This window comes from Mesoplodon bidens (genome assembly GCF_964165515.1).
Source record: "Mesoplodon bidens genome assembly, chromosome: 15".
Lineage (NCBI taxonomy): Eukaryota > Metazoa > Chordata > Mammalia > Artiodactyla > Ziphiidae > Mesoplodon > Mesoplodon bidens.
The window spans coordinates 23,665,561-23,682,060 of NC_138171.1; the positions used below are offsets into that span (position 1 = coordinate 23,665,561).

The 16,500-nt window shown below is 40.7% G+C and overlaps 1 protein-coding gene across 9 annotated transcripts in view; it reads right to left on the reverse strand.

The window, feature by feature from the left end:
• Positions 1-16,500, reverse strand: part of PHF20 (PHD finger protein 20) — a 137,023-nt gene that overhangs the window by 70,186 nt on the left and 50,337 nt on the right. For all 9 annotated transcript variants that reach the window (XM_081255482.1, XM_081255474.1, XM_081255475.1 and 6 more), the window contains 4 exons: positions 9,569-9,648; positions 6,001-6,388; positions 1,139-1,252; positions 42-227 (listed from right to left, as the gene is read on the reverse strand). In XM_081255482.1, the coding sequence (XP_081111608.1) occupies positions 42-227; positions 1,139-1,252; positions 6,001-6,388; positions 9,569-9,648 (768 nt within the window). The remainder of the gene's footprint in view (positions 1-41; positions 228-1,138; positions 1,253-6,000; positions 6,389-9,568; positions 9,649-16,500) is intronic.

The window sequence follows — 16,500 nt, forward strand, 5'->3', positions numbered from 1 at the left end:
AGTAGGTTGGCAAGACCATTCCAGAACAGACTCTGACTCACCTTCTTCAGACTCCTTGGTGCCAGATGTGTTTTGCAAAGGATCAGTAGTAACCGTATCAACCAAATCTGATACAACCAAGTCAGGATCTAGGATCTCGTGGGTCCCATTAGTGGACAGCCTGGAGGACCGTCTCCTTGATAAGTCTTTGTCAGTGTTTTCCGAGTAGTTTTTTGACTTTTCCTGGGCTATAAACCATTAAGAGAGTTGTAGTCAAGAGACCTGAAGAAATAATTCTGCTACTACAGATTTCTGGACTGGCTGCCTCTATAAGGGCTTCAACCAGAGACTTCTGGAATATTAGATCAATGATGAAAGGAAATACCCTATCCTGGTTTATAGTTTTAAGTAAAAGTGCAGTCCTTCTGCCAGGATATAATTTTCCTAATTTAAGGATTCATGATCTGAAAATATGTGCCAAGGTCGTGTCCCAGTCTTGACAAGTTTTATTTTGGGGCTTTCCAACATAGAAGTCTACATACTAACTTCCCAAGTCAGTAAGGTTTACAGAGCCTTAGAGCCATCACAAATCCTTTCTGGAGCCAACAGGGTACTTTAAAAAAAATCAATAAACAGTATTTTTTTAATGAAAGTGTAGTTGGTTTACAATGTTGTGATAGTTTCAGGTGTACAGCAAAGTGACAGTTTCAGGTATGTACATATATATATGTACATATGTATGTGTGTACATATATATATATTCTGTTTCAGATTCTTTTCCACTATAGGTTATTATAAGATATTGAATATAGTTCCCTGTACTATACAGTAAAATCAGTAAATAGTATTTTTAAAGTTTTACTCAGCATATGAAATCCATCCCTTCCTAAGCCATTAAATTTCCAGTGGAATTCATATCAGATGTAGTTTATGGGTATAGAGACAACACTACTGACCCCAACATTAACACAGCTTGTGCTCTGAGATTTATTTTTCCTCTAGCAGAACTCCTCTGATCCAACCACATCCCACTCACACTAGCCCCTGTGATCAAGGACAAGCATCAGCGCCTATAAGGAATAGGCGACAAGATGAACACAGCGGAATTAACCCAATGGATGTCAAGTTCCAGCCACACATACACAAACTGAAGACTCACATGAATTTTTGTCAAGCCGAGGACGTTTTAATGGGACTTCACTTCCTTTTGATATCTTCCTTCTTCTCAATTCCAATGTTATTGGTTGCAAAGTTTGAGAGTTTGAATCCACAGCTACAATGTATATAAAACCACACAAAAATAGGTATGTAGTTTCTTAGTGACCAATCCTCATATTATATGTAAATAAAACATATATACAAAGATCCACACACATCCTTGCATGATAAATAGACCCTCAAAGGGAATTCCTACTTAAGCCAAAAGGGAAAAAAAAGTGAAATGGGTGAGAAATTACTTCCTTTTAGGAAACACAGACACCCTGCAGACTGACCTCCTGAATCTTTTTGGTTTCTCCTATGACCCAGCTCTACTCATATATTTATCTCCTGAAATCCTCTCTTTAAATACCCCAACGTGACTCCTTTAAAATATGAGGGTACAAAGGCAACAGAAAAGTCATTTTTATCACCATCAAATCTTCTTATCAAAATTTGGTTTATACAATATTCAGGAAATCCACCAGGCAGGCTCATTCTTAAAATGTATAGTACCCTGGGACTATGGCTTGATTATTATTTTCAACCTCTACTTGCTAAATTGGTTAGCTTGGCATTGCTCCTAATTTTGAAGGACCAAAAAGAATGTCAACATTTACAACCTCTTAAAAACAATTCCAGGGCCTCCCTGGTGGCGCAGTGGTTGAGAGTCCGCCTGCCGATGCAGGGGATACGGGTTCGTGCCCCGGTCTGGGGGGATCCCATGTGCCGCGGAGCGGCTGGGCCCGTGAGCCATGGCCGCTGGGCCTGCGCGTCCGGAGCCTGTGCTCCGCAACGGGAGAGGCCACAACAGTGAGAGGCCCGCATACCGCAAAAAGAAAAAAAAAAAAAAAAAAAAAAAAAACAATTCCAGAAAATTCTCAGGGGACTATGCTATTTGATAGTCAGGGCCAGGCAAGGCTGCTTAACACTGGAAAATCCAGCCCTGACATAATTTAGCAGTGCAGAAGCTAAACCCTTAGATAGTACTCACTCTTTATTTTTATTTTTTGGTTTATTTATTTATTTATTTGTTTATGGCTGCGTTGGCTCTTCATTGCTACGCACGGGCTTTCTCTAGTTACAGCCAGAGGGGGCTCCTCTTCGTTGCGGTGCGCAGGCTTCTCATTACAGTGGCTTCTCTTGTTGCGGAGCAGAGGCTCAAGGTGCACGGGCTTCAGTAGTTGTGGCACATGGGCTCAGTAGTTGTGGCTCACGGGCTCTAGAGCACAGGCTCAGTAGTTGTGGTGCACGGGCTTAGTTGCTCCACAGCACGTGGGATCTTCCTGGACCATAGATCGAAGCCACGTCCCCTGCATTGGCAGGCTGATTCTTAACCACTGCGCCACCAGGGAAGTCCTTCACTCTGTATTTCTTTCTTTTTTTCTTTCTTTGCGGTACGCGGCCCTCTCACTGTTGTGGCCTCTCCCGTTGCGGAGCACAGGCTCCGGACGCACAGGCTCAGCAGCCATGGCTCACGGGCCCAGCCGCTCCGCGGCATGTGGGATCTTCCCAGACCGGGGCACAAACCCGTGTCCCCTGCATCGGCAGGCGGACTCTCAACCACTGTGCCACCAGGGAAGCCCCTCACTCTGTACTTTTAAACCTAACACTTAAGAAGTTCTCCCCCATGAGGAAAGGTGAGAATCCAAAAGGCAGGCAAAAGAAAAAAACAAAAGAAAAAAAATAGTGGGGGACTTCCCTGGTGGCACAGTGGTTAAGACTCCGCCTGCCAATGCAGGGGACACGGGTTCAAGCCCTGGTCCGGGAAGATCCCACATGCTGCAGAGCAATTAAGCCCATGCGCCACAATTACTGAGCCTGAGCTCTAGAGCCCGCAAGCCACAACTACTGAGCCTGTGTGCCACAACTACTGAAGTCCGCACACCTAGAGCCTGTGCTCTGCAACAAGAGAAGCCACCACAATGAGAAGCCCACACACAGCAATGAAGAGTAGCCCCTGCTCGTTGCAACTAGAGGAAGCCTGTGCGCAGCAAAGAAGACCCAATGCAGCCAAAAATTAATTAATTAATTGAAAAAAAGAAAAGAAAAGAAATTGGGAAGCTTGAGGCAAAGGTAGGGCTGGGGGTCTGATGAGGGTTGAAATGAGAGAAAGCAGCAGCCAGGAGAAAGAAGAGGGAGGAAGGGGAAGAAATGGGAGGGGAAGGGGGAAGGGAGAGAAAAACTCATCTAAGACTAGCAGCTTCAGATCTGCCATGTCAAATGGCCAAAGGACACAGGGCTGAGCTCTGAGGAGGCAAACGTGATGAGAGTGCTGAACTCTTTGTCTCTTCCTGTGTTCAATCTTCTCAATGTGCCAACATTATTTAGTTCCAAGGATGGGAACTTGGAGATCACACACATTCCAAATTAAACACAAACAACCTTCCCCAAACAGCTCAGATCCTGTTCCAATAAGGTCTGTACAATCTACAGAGCTCAAGACTCCACCGTGTCAATGAACTTATTCCAAGCAATTTTTAAAGGGGATTTGAACTATATATTAGATACTGGCAAACCTTCTTCACTTTGATACCACATACAAACTGGGGCTGACCATACAGAACTTCAGTGCTTCCCAAACTCTTACCACAGTAAGAATTATCTGGGAAGGTGTTAACAATTAGCATTCCCAGATCCTGCTTCAGAAAATTCTGACTGCAGAGGAATGCCTCAGGCAAGTGTTAACACTAAGCTTGGAAAACTCCAGTTCTCTATTAAATTGATCCTATCTGGTGTGAAATCCTACACTTAATAAAAAGGCCTGCTTATTATATCCCACATCTTAACATGGTACACTACCCAGAGGTTTAAAACCTCCAGGACTTTCTCAATTAGGGCTCCTCATTTGAAAACAGAACACAAAGGTTATTTTCTCAATTCTCCCAAGAGTGGTTTATCATTCTACTAACATTCTCAATTTCCAGAAGTCAATTCATTAGAGGTCACAGATGCCTTGGGCATTAGAGCTTAATTCTCTCTTGGAACCCTACTGAGAAAGCCAATGAGGCCAGTGCTGTCCAATAGAAATATGAGAGCCATAAATGGAAGCCACATAGGTAATTTTCAATTTTTACTTGTCACTTTAAGAAGTTAAAAAAAGTGAAATTAATTTTAAGAATATATTTTATTTAACCCAATACATCCAAAACATCATTCCAACATGTAGTCAATAATTTTAAATTACTGAGATATTTTACATTCCTGGGTGTTTTTTTTTTTTTTTCTTTTGTACTATTTGAAAACCACTGTGGTTTTTTGTTTTGTTTTGGCCACGCTGCACAGCTAGCAGGATCTTAATTCCCTGACCAGGCACTGGACCCGGGCCCTCCCTCAGTGCTAAAAGCAGAGTCCTAACCACTGGACCACCAGGAAATGCCCTCCCTTGTGTATTTTACAAGTTACAGCCCATCTCAATTCAGAGTAGCCACATTTCAAGCGCTCAGTAACCACAGGTGGCTAGCAGCTACCATATCGGACAGCACAGGTCTAGGCCCTAGTTAGGCGTAGGGACAATTCCAGCATGCTCAGATCTTGAGAGTGAAACCCACTTATAACCACTAAAGGGGGAAGTGCCTTATTTCATCTAGGAAGAAATCAATCTATTGTCTTATTTCATACCTTAAAATGAGAAGATGTAAGAAGGCTGTCTACTGGGAACAAGTACTAATACATTTATTTGAAGTAAATAAAGGTAGAGTTTCTGCCACGGGAATTAAGTCTGGTGTAGCTGTCTGGATTGACAGATAGGACTGGCTTTGCATTCTGCATCATAAGGGAACAACAAATGAGCTAACTCTGTAGTTCCACAGTTTTGATGAAAATATATTTTGTCATATTTTATATTTTAAATTTACCTTTGGCAGCTATTCAAACTTGTAAGAAAAAAACAGATATCACTTTTTTTTTTTTTGGCCTCGCTACATGTCGTGTGGGATCTTAGTTCCCCGACCGGGGATCAGACCAGCGCCCCCCGCAGTGGAAGCGTGGAGTCTTAACTGCTGAACTGCCAGGCAAGTCCCCAGGTATCACTTTAAAACTAGGGGATTCACAGTTTTTCAATATTTATGTAAAGAACATGTAAACAAGAATGTCTGAAGGCCACTGCCAGATAATCATAGGCAGTGCTCAGTCTAGAGATCCTGGGGGTTCTTCACGCCACTCAATCTAGAGAAGGAATGTTTGCCTTAGGAAAAAGTTCAGGGTTTCTTTCTTTCTTGGCTATTCTAGAAGAATTCCATATTTCAACTTTTTAAAATAATTGTGCATTCTTCCCTAAATCCTCTAACCTTGATGCTACCAATTAGCCATCTCAGCTTTTTATTTAGATGGGGAAAACTTCCGATCCATAATCACTCTCCAGAGATCTCAATTTCAAATGTACCCATATGTTCCTAGGTCCAGTGTTCTTTCTTGTCGCCTCCTCCAGATGCCCACACCTATTTACTTCTCCTTTCCCCTTTCATGTCGCTCATGAAAACGCTACTTCCTGATTCTACGTTCTAGTAAGCTTACTTAAAGTGAAATCATTTGAACTGGCAAAAGCAAAAGGCCTTAGCTTATTAGGGTTTATCATATAAGCTGAAGTATCTAGTGAAGAGTTATCTGTCACCCCAGAAGCCCAGTCAAGAACATGTTTCCGAAACTTATGTTCACCTGGATATATGCCTCCCATAAAATTCAGCTCTATGGGCATGACTTGTTTTTAGATGACAGGATGATTCAAAGTCAGTCACAAAAACAAAGGCTTGAAGTACAGAAGTTATAAAGAACCACAAAGGACCACAGAAGAACACTCTGGCATTGCACACTTGGGAAACTCACCAGCAGGAGCTATGGAAGGGGGTCTGCCTCGCTTTCTTTTTGGCTCCCTCAAGTTTTCTTGTGGACTCTTCACAATGTCATTTTCAGGTTTCTTATCCACTTGAGCATCTCCAGAATACTCTCTGTCATTTTCTGAAATGTTCTCCTTATCTTCCTTCTCGTTCTTGGGAAGGCTCTTCTCTGACACCTTCCCCTTTTCAGAACAGATTAACTTTCCTTCTTTATCAGGCTGCTTGGGTCTCTTTTCTGTCTTTAAGGCTTTGTCCTCTTTGTCTTTCTTCACATTGGCTGTGGCTTTTCTCTGCTCTTTAAACTTCTCTCGTTTATCAAGAGATGATGAAAGACTTTTGTGTTCTGTTTCTTTAGGCCTAGCATTACCCACAATATTCTAAAATGAGCAAAATAGCGATGAAACACACTTTGTGATTACTTGCAAATATAAATCAGATCGTTTTTTGTAAACTTATGAAGACAAAGAAATTAAAAGAGGACATGTATCAGGTCACATAACGGAAAGCACCACTGAAAATATACACCCATATTCTGAGGTTTGAAAACCAGTCCTAAGTTTAAAGAAAATAACAGCCATGTTCAATTCCTTCTGAGACAATGCTATCTCCCTTTTGATTAGTAAGTCACTAAAAAATAATTAAAGGGACAGACAACTACCCCAGGGACCTCTTCTGGGAAGCAATCTTTTTTACAGAGATGCCTTCATGCCCTGTCCGTCTCCTCCCAAGAATGACTACACTGACCCAGGGCCTTTCAGAGGCTGGCTCAGTTTGCCAGCAGATGCTGATGTCCTGTGTAGAGAAGAACCCAAACTGATAACTAGAGGTGAACCAGAAAGCTGTAAAGATTTTCCATCTCAAAAACAGGGTCTTTGCTTCCTCTACTGGGTAAAGGCTGTGCTCAGTCGAACAAGTCACCTACTGCATTCCTGAGCTACTGAGTTTTTGTCCATTAGGAGAAAGTACTGCTTCTTGGTTACTTTCCTCCTAAATTACTTTTTCAAAATTCATCTTAATAATCTTGTGTCCTAGTATACTGTCTCATAATAAAGCCAGCTCTGAAAGCTCTGGAGTTTCCAAAACTACAATTAAGTTTATTTGTGTAAGTATCTTTCTTCCAAGACCTCAAGAGAAGAGCAGAGACCACCACATCGTGTTCATATTGGATCCCTAGCACCAAGCACACACTTGGCACACAGATTTTTGCCAGGAGCAGGAAGGACTGCCTAAATTCACAGTGAGTAAAAGTTTAATTTGTTCCAGAGGGAAAAGTAATAAACAAGGAGAATCCCTGTGGTTAGAAACTAAAAGAAAATATTTTTTTCAAGTCTCCAAAATTTTCTGAAAGCAGCCAGGTTTGAGAACAAGTACTCCTCAGTAACTGCTGGCAGAAATATAAATTGCAACCACCAGGAAGGGGGGTTGGCAATTTATGTCAAAAGTCTTATGTTTATACTTTTGAACTAGAATGAATTCCTAGAAATGAAATCTGCTAACAAAATAATCAGACGTGTGTACCCAGATTTACAAATATCCTTAAATGACCATTAGAAAACTGGTTACACAAAGTAGGGTTACATACATATTATAAATACTACTAAGCCATTAAAAGCTATATTCCCATACAGTTAGGAACTTGGGAAAATGTTATTTTGTTAAAAGAGCAAGTTATAGGGCTTCCCTAGTGGCGCAGTGGTTGAGAGTCCGCCTGTCGATGCAGGGGACGCGGGTTCATGCCCCGGTCCAGGAGGATCCCACGTGCCGTGGAGCGGCTGGGCCCATGAGCCATGGCCGCTGAGCCTACGCGTCCGGAGCCTGTGCTCCACAACGGGAGAGGCCACAACAGTGAGAGGCCCACACACCACAAAAAAAAAAAACCAGCAAGTTATAGAACAGTAACATATGACTCAAATTTGGAAAAGAAAAATATATATACATAAGTATCTTTTATAAAAAATACAGAAGACTATACATTAAAATGTTAAGAGCAATTGCATCTAGATGATAGAATTATACAATTTTTACTTTCTTTGCGCTTTTCTGTACTTTCTAAATTTTCTACAGCAAACATATAGTTTCTATAACTTCAAAAAAAAGATAAATGTCCCTGAAATACAGATTATCAAACCACTTAGGGCAGTACAATCCTATTTAAAAAACAAAAAACAAAACCACAATCTAATACTATATGAAAAAAGCTTTAAAAATTGTCTGACAGATATTTGTAAGAAATTTTGCTTTCTAAGTGGCCTAGCTGAGAAGTCATTTATCCAAACCACTATGTCCTCTTGGAAAAGAAAAACAAACAGGAGCCATGGGCCTGTGCTTGACCACCTGCCAGGTCTGAGATGACATGAGACACTCACAGGCAGCTGGGAATTGAGGACTGAAGACCCACAAATCCACACAGGGTGAGGTGCCCATCCTCAAGCTAAGGCACCATGAGTACTATCAATCAGAGGAAACAGATGAACGTTTGTTATGTGGAGCCCTAGACTTCCATTTGTGTAGATTCTAGATACAATCTGACAGTTCTGGACATGTTCTTAATACAGTCCTCTATCTATATGAACTCATTCCACAAACTTAACACAAAAATTGCCAAACTGAAGGCCAAAATAATGTTTTACAGTTCTGTGTAGCTCCTTAGATGCCTGAGAAGCAAATGATCAAAGAGAAAACATCTTCAGGGCTAAAGCTTTATAATTTTGTCAGTTTTCTGAAGAGGAAAACCAGAAAGGCAAAAACACTTTTGAGATTATCTTTAACAATACGATGTACCATAATGCTTTGGAATTGCTAAATATATGTTCAGAAGAATTTATTAGAAGGTTCCAGGATTACCAAATACTGTCGTATCAACAACCACCCAAGAAGTAAACAACAATTAGTTACAATCAGAATCTTTCCCCTCAGCTATTTCATTAAGACATAAATATAAAAAAAAAAACTAAGAGGGAAAAAAAATCATGAAGAAAGTAGGCAACACTTCCAGATGGTCAGAATCCATCTGTGTGCACCATATTTCCAGGATCAAAACTCAGGACCCGTACTTAGACAAGTACATGGATGGTGAAAGGGACAAAAGGAAACAAAATTTTCAACCCAGGCACATCTAGCACAAGGCCAAATCTACGCCAAACGGTGGCTACGTAACCACCAAGCCATGGTCCTGAGCTGAAGGACAAAGTCAGATGAGGAGAAAACATCTCCATCTCTTCAACCACTCAGCAAGTTCCCTGTGAGGGGAAACGGCTCTGTGGGCAGAGGACAGGAAGAGAGAAAAAAGAATAACAATGAGGCGCTTTGGGAAAAAGACAGGTAACAGGTAGTGGTACTCAAGTACTGGCACTTCTGAAAAGAACTGGTATGAAAAGAAAAAGGCAGAGAGAGAGACAAATATTTACAATTACTGAAAACTTGTGTATTGCTTTCTGGTGAAATCATGTCAGATGAAGGAAAGATTTTGTCATCATAAACAAATGTAACATCTTTGAGAAACAAAACTATAACATTAGCATTATTCATACCACAAAGCATAAAACCACATTTCTCACCTGATCTTTCGAAAAAGCTTTGACATGAATATGTTTGACAGTCTGAACTACTCCATCATAAAATTTCACAGTGTAAGTACCTAAAATTCAAAAAGATATGATTTTAACTTGCAGTTTCATGAAAGCAACAAAACTTTTCAAAGCATAAACACAAGGGAGCTCCAACCACAATAATAAACATATGGGAATTAAAAAGTTGTCCAAGAATCACATTTAGTCTTACTTATGTCCAAGATAATAATAGTACACTTGCCTTTTCCTCTTCTATACAAATCAAAATCCATCCAAAAAACCCCTCATTTTTATGGTGCTTCACTAAATCTTAAAAACTTGCACTGACTTAGACCAAGAACAAAGAACAGTAAAACAATTAAGAATGTAAGGAAACACCAACAGTGAACTATCAGAGAAATTAAGGGAAAATCCCATTTATTGTTGCATCAAAAAGAATAAGATACCGAGGAATAAACCTACCTAAGGAGGTAAAAGACCTGTACTTGGAAAACTATAAGACACTGATGTAAGAAACTGAAGATGGAAAGATATAATGTGTTACACTCTTGGTGGGAATGTAAACTGGTGCAGTCACTGTGGAAAAAACAGTATAGAGGTTTCTCAAAATACTAAAAATAGAATTACCACATGACCCAGCAATTCCACTCCTTGGTATATATCCGAAAAAAACGAAAGCACTAATTCGAAAAGATACATGCACCCCAACGTTCACAGCATTATTTACAATTGCCAAGATATGGAAGCAATCTAAGTGTCAATCAACAGATGGATGGATAAAAGAGGTGGTATACACACACACACACACACACACACACACACACACACACACACACACACACATAAAATGGAATACTACTCAACCATGAAAAAAGAATGAAAATTTGACATTTGCAGCAACATGGATGGACCTGGAGGGTATTATGCTAAGTGAAATAAATTAGACAAGACAAATACCATATGATCTCACATGTGGAACCTAAAAAATACAACAAAGTAGTGAATATAACAAAAAAGAAACAGATTCACAGATACAGAGAACAAACTAGTGGTTACCGGTAGGGAGAAGGAAACAGAGGAGGGGCAAAATAGGGATAGGAGATTAGGAAATACAAACTATTATATATAAAATAAGCTACAAGGATATATTATTCAACACGGAATATAGTCAATATTTTATAAGAACTATAAATGGAGTGTAGCCTTTAAAAATTGTGAATTACTATATACCTGTAACATAATTTGTACATCAACTATACTTCAATTTAAAAAAATAGGAAAAAATAGGATATAAGGAAAATGCAGATTTATTTATTGCTTGGTGAATTATTAATGTTTATCACTTAATCTTTATTTTCTGGGCTTAGAAGTAGTAATATCTTTTAAACTTTAAAAGAAATACGACCATCTGCTAAAGGTATTATGTTTTTAGAGGTCACATTACTCTCAAAATCCATATGAATTAGCTGCATATTACAATATTTCAAAATAGAGACTAGGCCAAAGCACTAAACGGTGACCGCTACATTATTAGTTTTGTTCCTTTTCTTTTTTTTTTAAGTCCAACAAAAATCACTCTCTGCTAAAAAACTGAAACTGGAAATCCAAATAATCTTATCTCCCCAAATAACGCATCCAACTACAGAAGTTCTCTTAGCTGTACCCAAACCAACACTTTCAAACTTTTGCATTTTAGAACCCACCCATGTCTCTCTCTCTCTCTTTTTTTTTTGGGGGGGGGGTTCCAGGGATTTATTTTTTTTAAAAAATCACAGTTAATCTTGTCAAGATTATCAATGAACCACTGGTAATCATGTAATGATTTACCACTAGTAAACATGGTCAGTTTTCAGGACCAATTTACTACCCAACATGGAAGAAAAAAAATAAATCCCAAGGGTTGGGAGCAGAATAATGCAACGATGAAGTTAAGATCTTCTGGCTGGTTGCCTCCTTCTTATACATTCTCTCCCCACCCACCAGCCCTCTCCTCCAGCCCTGAATAAGGCCCTGCCCATGGCTAGCCACCTCTACTGAAACCCTCCCTCTTCAGTGTTCAAAGTCCAAGCAATCTGAGCCCAATTATTTTCCAAACCTTATTTCGAATTACCAGCACACAATACCCACCAACTCAAAGTGACTAGCTACTTGCCACCCACTGAAACTGTCTTGTGACATTTCCACCTCCACACGAAGTGTTTTCCTGACTGGAATGTGCCACTCATTGATCCTTAAGCACTCAGCTCAAAAGACCACAATAGTTCAGTAAAAGCTTCCTGACTTCCCTGCTGCTGGAGAGTTCTCCCTCCTCTGAACTTCTCAGACTCATTTGGTACCTGACCTGCAGATCCTCACATTTAGATGCCTTCATATAAAAGGCAGATCCCAAATCGAAGGCAGGCTCTCCAAGGCTAGAGACCACATCTGACACTAGTTTCTCACACAGCGCCAGGCTCACTGTAACCAGTGTTTCTCAAAGTGTAGTCCCCAGACCAGAAGCATCAACAACCCTGTGAAATTACTGGAAATGCAAGTTATCAGCCCCACCCCCAATATACTGAATCAAAAACTCTGGGAGTGTGACACAGAAATGTGTTTTAGTAAGTCCTTGAGGACTTCCCTGGTGGCGCAGTGGTTAAGAATCTGTCTGCCAATGCAGGCGACATGGGTTCCGGCCCTGGTCCAGGAAGACCCTACATGCCACAGAGCAGCTAAGCCCGTGAGCCACAACTACTAAGCCTGTGCTCTACAGCCTGTGAGCCATAACTACTGAAGCCCGCACACGTAGAGGCCGTGCTCCGCAACAAGAGAAGCCACTGCAATGAGAAGCCCACACACCGCAACAAAGCGCAGCCCCTGCTTGCCACAACTAGAAGAAAGTCTGTGCACAGCAAAGAAGATGCAACGCAACCAAAAATTAAAAAAAAAAAAAGACTCCGTCTTGCGAGAACACCAGAATCACAACTAACTGCTCAACAATCATCGACAGGAAGACACTGGAACTCACCAAAAAAGATACTCTACATCCAAAGACAAAGGAGAAGCTACAGTGAGATGGTAGGAGGGGCACAATCACAATAAAATTAAATCCCATAACTGCTGGGTGGGTGACAGACAAACTGGAGAACACTTACACCACAGAAGTCCACCCACTGGAGTGAAGGTTCAGAGCCCAACGTCAGGCTTTCCAACCTGGGGGTCTGGCAACGGGAGGAGGAATTCCTAGAGAATCAGACTTTGAAGGCTAGCAGGATTTGATTGCAGGACTTCGACAGGACTGGGGTAAACAGAGACTCCACTCTTGAGGGCACACACAAAGTAGTGTGCGTATCGGGACCCAGGGGAAGGAGCAGTGACCCCAGGGGAGACTGAACCAGACCTACCTGCTAGTGTTGGAGAGTCTCCTGCAGAGGCGGGGGGTGGCTCTGGCTCACTGTGAGGACAAGGACACTGGCAGCAGAAGTTCTGGGAAGTACTCCTTAGCATGAGCCCTCCCAGAGTCTGCCATTAGCCCCACCAAAGAGCCCAGGTATGCTACAGTGTTGGGTGGCCTCAGGCCAAACAACCAACAGGGAGGGAACCCAGCCCCACCCATCAGCAGTCAGGCAGATTAAAGTTTTACTGAGTTCTGCCCACCAAAGCAACAGCCAGCTCTACCCACCACCAGTCCCTCCCACCAGGAAACCTGCACAAGCCTCTTAGATAGCCTCATCCACCAGAGGGCAGACAGCAAAAGCACGAAGAACTACAATCCTGCAGCCTGTGGAATGAAAACCATACTCGCAGAAAGATGGACAAGATGAAAAGGCAGAGGGCTATGTACCAGATGAAGGAACAAGATAAAACCCCAGAAAAACAACTAAATGAAGTGGAGATAGGAAACCTTCCAGAAAAATAATTCAGAATAATGATAGGAAAATGATCCAGGACCTCGGAAAAAGAATGGAGGCAAAGATCGAGAAGATGCAAGAAATGTTTAACAAAGACCTAGAAGAATTAAAGAACAAACAAACAGAGATGAACAATACAATAACTGAAATGAAAACTACACTAGAAGGAATCAATAGCAGAATAACTCAGGCAGAAGAATGGTTAAGTGACCTGGAAGACAGAATGGTGGAATTCACTGCTGTGGAACAGAATAAAGAAAAAAGAATGAAAAGAAATGAAGATGCCCTAAGAGACCTCTGGGACAACATTAAACGCAACAACATTCGCATTATAGGGGTCCCAGAAGGAGATGAGAGAGAGAAAGGACCTGAGAAAATACCTGAAGAGATTATAGTCAAAAACTTCCCTAACATGGGAAAGGAAATAGCCACCCAAGCCCAGGAAGCGCAGAGAGTCCCATACAGGATAAACCCAAGGAGAAACACGCCAAGACACACAGTAATCAAATGGGCAAAAATTAAAGACAAAGAAAAATTACTGAAAGCAGCAAGGGAAAAACGACAAATAACATACAAGGGAACTCCCATAAGGGTAACAGCTGATTTCTCAGCAGAAACTCTACAAGCCAGAAGGGAGTGGCATGATATACTTCAAGGGATGAAAGGGAAGAACCTACAACCAAGAGTACTCTACCCGGCAAGGATCTCATTCAGATTCGATGGAGAAATCAAAAGCTTTACAGACAAGCAAAAGCTAAGAGAATTCAGCACCACCAAACCAGCTCTACAACAAATGCTAAAAGAACTTATCTAAGTGGGAAACACAAGAGAAGAAAAGAACCTACAAAAACAAACCCCAAACAATTAAGAAAATGGTCATAGGAACATACATATCAATAATTACCTTAAACGTGAATGTATTAAATGCTCCAACCAAAAGACACAGGCTCGCTGAATGGATACAAAAACAAGACCCATACATATGCTGTCTACAAGAGACCCACTTCAGATCTAGGGACACATTCAGACTGAAAATGAAGGGATGGAAAAAGATATTCCATGCAAATGGAAATCAAAAGAAAGCTGGAGTAGCAATACTCATATCAGATAAAATAGACTTTAAAATAAAGAATATTATAAGAGACAAGGAAGGACACTACATAATGGTCAAGGGATCAATCCAAGAAGAAGATATAACAATTATAAATATATATGCATCCAACATAGGAGCACCTCAATACATAAGGCAACTGCTAACAGCTATAAAAGAGGAAATCAACAGTGACACAATAATAGTGGGGGACTTTAACACCTCACTTACACCAATGGACAGATCATCCAAAGAGAAAATTAATAAGAAAACACAAGCTTTAAATCACACAATAGACCAGATAGATTTAATTGATATTTATAGGACATTCCATCCAAAAACAGCAGATTACACTTTCTTCTCAAATTGCGCACAGAACGTTCTCCAGGATAGATCACATCTTGGGTCACAAAACAAGCCTCAGTAAATTTAAGAAAATTGAAATCATATCAAGCATCTTTTCTGACCACAACGCTATGAGATTAGAAATCAATTACAGGGGAAAAAAACGTAAAAAACACAAACACATGAAGGCTAAACAATACATTACTAAATAACCAAGAGATCACTGAAGAAATCAACGAGGAAATCAAAAAATACCTAGAGACATATGATAATGAAAACACGATAACCTAAAACCTGTGGGATGCAGCAAAAGCAGTTCTAACAGGGAAGTTTATAGCTACAGAAGCCTACCTCAAGAAACAAGAAAAATTTCAAATAAACAATCTAACCTTACACCTAAGAACTAGAGAAAGAAGGACAAACAAAACCCAAAGTTAGCAGAAGGAAAGAAATCATAAAGATCAGAGCAAAAAAAGAAATAGAAACAAAGAAAACAATAGCAAAGATCCATAAAACTAAAAGCTGGTTCTTTGAGAAGATAAACAAAATTGATAAACCATCAGCCAGACTCATCAAGAAAAAGAGGGAGAGGACCCAAATCAATAAAATTAGAAATGAAAAAGGAGAAGTTACAACAGACACCGCAGAAACACAAAGCACCCTAAGAGACTACTACGAGCTACTCTATGCCAATAAAAGGGACAACCTGGAAGAAATGGACAAATTCTTAGAAAGGTATAACCTTCCAAGACTGAACCAGGCAGAAATAGAAAATACAAACAGACCAATGACAAGTAATGAAATTGAAACTGTGATTAAAAATCTTCCAACAAACAAAAGTCAAGGACCAGATGTCTTCACAGGTGAATTCTATCAAACATTTAGAGAAGAGCTAACACCCATCCTTCTCAAAATCTTCCAAAAACCTGCGGAGGAAGGGACACTCCTTTATGAGGCCACCATCACCCTGATACCAAAACCAGACAAAGATACTACAAAAAAAAGAAAATTACAGACCAATATCACTGATGAATATAGATGCAAAAATCCTCAAAAAAATACTAGCAAACAGGGGCTTCCCTGGTGGCGCAGTGGTTGAGAGTCCGCCTGCCGATGCAGGAGACACGGGTTTGTGCCCCAGTCTGGGAAGATCCCACATGCCGCAGAGCGGCTGGGCCCGTGAGCCATGGCCGCTGAGCCTGCGCGTCCAGAGCCTGTGCTCCGCAACAGGAGAGGCCACAGCAGGGAGAGGCCCGCGTACCGCAAAATAAATAAATAAATAAATAAATAAATAAATAAACACTAGCAAACAGCCAACAACACATTAAAAGGATCATACACCATGATCAAGAGGGATTTATCCCAGGGATGCAAGGATTCTTCAATATACACAAATCAATCAATGTGATATACCATATTAACAAACTGAAAAATAAAAACCATATGATCATCTCAACAGGTGCAGAAAAAGCTTCTGACAAAACTCAACACCCATTTATGATAACAACTCTCCAGAAAGTTCGCATAGAGGGAACCTACCTCAACATAATAAAGGCCATATATGACAAACCCACAGCAAACATCATTCTCAGTGG